The sequence below is a fragment of the Pelophylax lessonae genome (assembly GCF_965119305.1).
Source record: "Pelophylax lessonae genome assembly, chromosome: 1".
Lineage (NCBI taxonomy): Eukaryota > Metazoa > Chordata > Amphibia > Anura > Ranidae > Pelophylax > Pelophylax lessonae.
In genome coordinates this window covers 13,966,276-13,971,230 of record NC_138768.1, presented here as the reverse complement: position 1 = coordinate 13,971,230, position 4,955 = coordinate 13,966,276, and the positions used below count along the sequence as shown (strand labels likewise).

The window sequence follows — 4,955 nt, the reverse complement described above, 5'->3', positions numbered from 1 at the left end:
GCCAGCACTAGGTTCTCTGAAGATGTGACAGAACTACTTTATTAATAATTTGGCAAGCAAGGACAATCTGACCCTGGCATGGTGACCAACTGCCTGAGGTTGGCAAGACTGTGGTCGTAGCGGATGCCAATTGGTAGGGCTGTGGTCGTAGCGGTTGCCAGTTGGCAGGACTGTGGTCGTAGCGGTTGCCAGTTGGTAGTACAGTGGTCGTAGCGGTTGCCAGTTGGTAGTACAGTGGTCGTAGCGGTTGCCAGTTGGTAGTACAGTGGTCGTAGCGGTTGCCAGTTGGCAGGACTGTGGTCGTAGCGGTTGCCAGTTGGTAGGACAGTGGTCGTAGAAGTTGCCAGTTGGTAGGACAGTGGTCGTAGAAGTTGCCAGTTGGTAAGACTGTGGTTGTAGCAGTTGCCAGTTGGTAGGACTGTGGTCGTAGAGGTTGCCGGTCCCCTGAGTTACAGGTGGTAAGAATAGTCCTTGGTCATCCTTCAATCTCTAGCTTGCTGGGAAGATGTCATAGCGATACTTGGAGATGGTGAAGTTAATCAGCTTCCCGTATACAGTGGGCATGACATATTCCAGGTATTTCTTGAAGCCCACGCTCTCATACATCTTCTTGGCCTCCACCTGGACCATCAGTGTGTTTAGGATGACGGCCTTGTAGCCTCCCCTCCTTGCAAAGCTGATAACCTCCCGAGATAAAGCTTTGGCGATCCCAAGCCCTCTGAAGTCCTTTCTCACCGACATTCGCTTCAGAATTAACTCCTCGCTGTTCTCCTCTGAAGGCTTCACAGCGACGGTCCCCACGATGCTGTCCTCTGCATCTGCAACCCAGAAATGGGAACCCTCACCCTCCATGTAGGTCTTCCGGATGTCCTTCAGGTCCTCCTGCAGGCAGTGGTCTATGTACCTAGACCAGCAGTAGCCGAGGAGTTGGCGGCCTAACGCCAGCAGCAAGGTGATGGCCATGAAGGGTAAGATGAAGGATCTGGAGCTGCAGAGCAGCATGAGGAAGATGCAGGTCAAGACAAAGAGGACCCAGGGCAGTTTAAGGACGTGGATGCAGACGCTGGGGACGTATTCGCTCATCCCATGAGAGAAGAGCTCCCGCACCACCTCATAGTCCGAATCTCGGTAACCCCGGACTTTATACTCCGCCATGTCTGCCTGATAGAGGGTGAAAAGAAAGAACGATGTTAGATTTGCATCCTACTAAAGTCTATACCATAAACTCTACGGGGGGGAATGGCGTTTGTGGCGTGCATCACATTACCTAAGCAGATGGACCCATTTTAGGTCTCTGTGCCAATTTCTGTTTGAGGATGAATTAGAAATGAATGCAGGGTCCACTCCCAATAAAAGGAATTGTGGCAGTTTTCAGTATAGGAAACTGCCGCAGATCCCCACCAGGTAGGACCTGGCGTATGGGAGGAAACGGTCAGCAGACAGCTTAGATCCCTCTCTCTGCCTTGTGCAATCATCATACGGGGCAATCATCATACGGGGCAATCATCATACGGGGCAAGCCAAGCCTGCAGATTGAGGGCTTGTTTACATTTACTTCGACTTTAAACACACCTACCATATATTGATGTTTTTTATGCCTCAGGAGGTGCTTTTTTGAAGCTTTAATACAGCTTGGCAAATGTTCTGTGTGTGCTGATTTTCTATTTGTTTTAAAGGGGCCCAGTAAAATCCCAGCTCAGTAGTACCCCCACTCAGCAGATCCCCAGCTCATTAGTACCCCTGTTCAGCAGATCACCAGCTCACCAGTTGCTCTATTCAACAGATCCCCAGCTTATTAGTACCCTCATTCAGCAGTTCTCCTGCTCAGTAGTAAACCCCAGCTCGGCCAATCCCCAGCTCAATAAAACCCCAGCTCGGCCAATCCCCAGCTCAGTAGTAAACCCAGCTCAGCTGATCTCCTGCTCAGTAGTAAACCCCAGCTTGGCCAATCCCCTGCTCCATATTAAATCCCAGCTCTGCTTATTCCCTGCTCATTAGTAAAGCCCCAGCTCTGCCAAACCCCTGCTCAAAAGTAAATCCCAGCTCTACCGATCCCCTGCTCAGAAGTAAACCCCAGCTCTGTTGATCCCCTGCTCAGTAGTAAATCCCAGCTCTACCGATCCCCTGCTCAGTAGTAAATCCCAGCTCGGCCGATCCACTGCTCAGTAGTAAATCCCTTCTCTGCCGTTCCCCTGCTCAGTAGTAAATCCCAGCTCTGCTGATCCCCTGCTCAGTAGTAAATCCCTGCTCTGCTGATCCCCTGCTCAGTAGTAAATCCCTGCTCTGCTGATCCCCTGCTCAGTAGTAAATCCCTGCTCTGCTGATCCCCTGCTCAGTAGTACTGTATATCCCAGTTCTACCGATCCCCTGCTCAGTAGTAAATCCCAGCTCTACCGATCCCTGCTCAGTAGTAAATCCCAGCTCTACCGATCCCCTGCTCAGTAGTAAATCCCAGCTCTACCGATCCCTGCTCAGTAGTAAATCCCAGCTCTACCGATCCCTGCTCAGTAGTAAACCCCAGCTCTGCCGATAACCTGCTCAGTAGTAAATCCCTGCTCTGCCGATCCCCTGCTCAGTAGTAAATCCCTGTTCTGCCGATCCCCTGCTCAGTAGTAAATCCCAGCTCTGCTGATCCCCTGCTCAGTAGCAAATCCCTGCTCTGCTGATCCCCTGCTCAGTAGTACTGTATATCCCAGCTCTACCGATCCCCTGCTCAGTAGTAAATCCCAGCTCTACCGATCCCTGCTCAGTAGTAAATCCCTGCTCTGCTGATCCCCTGCTTAGTAGTTCCCCAACTCTGCTGATTCCCTGCTCAATAGTGACCCCCAGCTCTGCTTATCCCCTACTGAGTAGTAACCCCCCAACTCTGCCAATCATCTGGTTTGTTGATCCTCCCCCTCTCTCCAGTCCCTGCTCACCTCCTGCTATACTGCTCCCACGCTGCTCACCACATGTGACATCTGATACTTTCTCCTGCTCTGGTCCCCCTGCTCTGCTGATCCACTGCTGCTCAGTCCCCAATCTAGTCCCATTCACTTTTTGCTATAGTGCTCCCATGTTGCACACCGTCTGCTAGTTGCTACCCTGCTTTCCTTCCTGCTGCTCCACTCAGCACACCAGATGTGACGTCTACACCAGACACTCCCATAATATATACACATGAATCAGAAGTGACTGCTGATGACATCTTTCTGGGTTTCTTGTTGGTTTTCCAGTGCATCCTGGGATTTCTCATACCTGCGGTACCTCCAAAACAAATAAAAGCAAAGCTAACTCTGAATAAAAGCCCCCCAAAATCTGCAGGTGCTGTTAGTGAGGGTTGTCATAGACTTCTATGGAGGCTTTAAAGCACTAAGAAAGAGACATGGGGGATCATTTTTGAAGTGAAGCAAACACAATGTGCGACCAGGACTGTAAAGGTCACCATTTTATATAGCGACAGCTTTGATTGGCATTCAGAGCACAAAGCGTGTCCAATGCCACATTTTGAAGAAAGTGTTAACAAGTCCTTAACCACTTCAATACCGGGCACTTTTCCCCACATTCCAGCCCAGGCCAATTTTGAGCTTTCAGAGCTGTCACACTTAGAATGACATTTGCACGGTCATGCAACGCTCTAGCCAAATACATTTATCATCATTTTTATTTTTTTTCTACATTTTGAAAAAAAAAAAAAAAAAGTTTTTCTTTGCTTCTGTCAGTAGATTTTATAAATAAGTAATTTTTCTCCTTCACTGATGTGCGCTGATGAGGCGGCACTGTGGGCACTGATAGGCGGCACTAATGAGGAGGCACTAATATGCCGCACTGATAGGTGGCACTGATGGGCAGCAATGATGAGCAGGCACTGACGAGCACTGACTGGCGTCACTAATGGGCACTGATTGGTTTCACTGATTGGCCTTACTGATGGGCAGGCACTGACTGGCATCACTAATGGGCACTGATGGGCATTGATTGGGGTCACTGATGGGCATTGATTGGGGTCACCGATGGGCACTGATTGGTGTAACTAATGGGCACGGATTGGTGTCACTCATGGGCGGCAATGATGGGCAGGCACTGACTGCCATCACTAATGGGTACTGATTGGGGTCACTGATAGGCACTGCTCTGGCTTTACTGTAATCAGGCGGCACTAATATGCCGCACTAATGAGCACTGATGGGCAGCAATGATGAGCAGGCACTGACTGGCGTCACTAATGGGCACCGATTGGTGTCACTGATGGGCCTTACTGATGGGCAGGCACTGACTGGCATCACTAATAGGCACTGATTGGGGTCACTGATGGGCATTGATTGGGGTCTCTGACTGGCAGGCACTGACTGGCATCACTAATGGGTACTGATTGGGGTCACTGATGGGCACTGCTCTGGCTTTACTGTAATCAGGCGGCACTAATATGCCGCACTGATGGGCAGCAATGATGAGCAGGCACTGACTGGCATCACTAATAGGTACTGATTGGTGTCACTGATGGGCAGGCACTGACTGGCATCACTAATGGGCAATGATCGGGGTCACTGATGGGCACTGCTCTGGCTTTACTGTAATCAGGGAACTGATGATCAGTGCCCCGATAACCTGTCCTGGTCTCTCCTTCAAGAAGGAGCCGCTGATTGGCTCTCCTCGCCACACACTCACCGTGTGAGGCGAGGAGCGCCGATAAACGGCACTTCCGGATTTACATGTGACCGGCTGTGATTGGACACAGCTGATCACATGGGTAAAGAGCCGTGTCATTAGCTCTTTACCAAGACCAGGGTTGCACTGTGTCCTAGGTACACGGCGCGGCCGTGATAGCTTTGCTGCGCCCCCCGCTGGCACATGGGAGCGGTCATAGGACGTCATCCCAGAACGAGAGCCGAACTGCTCTGCTGTCATTTGGCGGTGGGCGGGCGGCAAGTGGTTAAAGCGGAACTAAAGGCAGTAAACGTTCTTCCGCTCTAATT

The 4,955-nt window shown here is 50.7% G+C and overlaps 1 protein-coding gene across 1 annotated transcript; it reads right to left on the bottom strand.

Annotated features, from left to right (window-relative positions):
• Positions 1-313: 313 nt before the first annotated feature.
• On the bottom strand, positions 314-1,158 carry LOC309559019 (putative N-acetyltransferase camello). The gene has a single exon (XM_082262129.1). It carries the CDS (start codon positions 1,153-1,155, stop codon positions 490-492), a length of 666 nt encoding a protein of 221 aa, XP_082118255.1. The 5' UTR covers positions 1,156-1,158; the 3' UTR covers positions 314-489.
• Positions 1,159-4,955: the final 3,797 nt, after the last annotated feature.

Coding starts and splice junctions, on each gene's coding strand:
- LOC309559019 (XM_082262129.1), bottom strand. CDS start 1,155: ATGGCGGAGTATAAAGTCCGGGGTTACCGAGATTCGGACTATGAGGTG.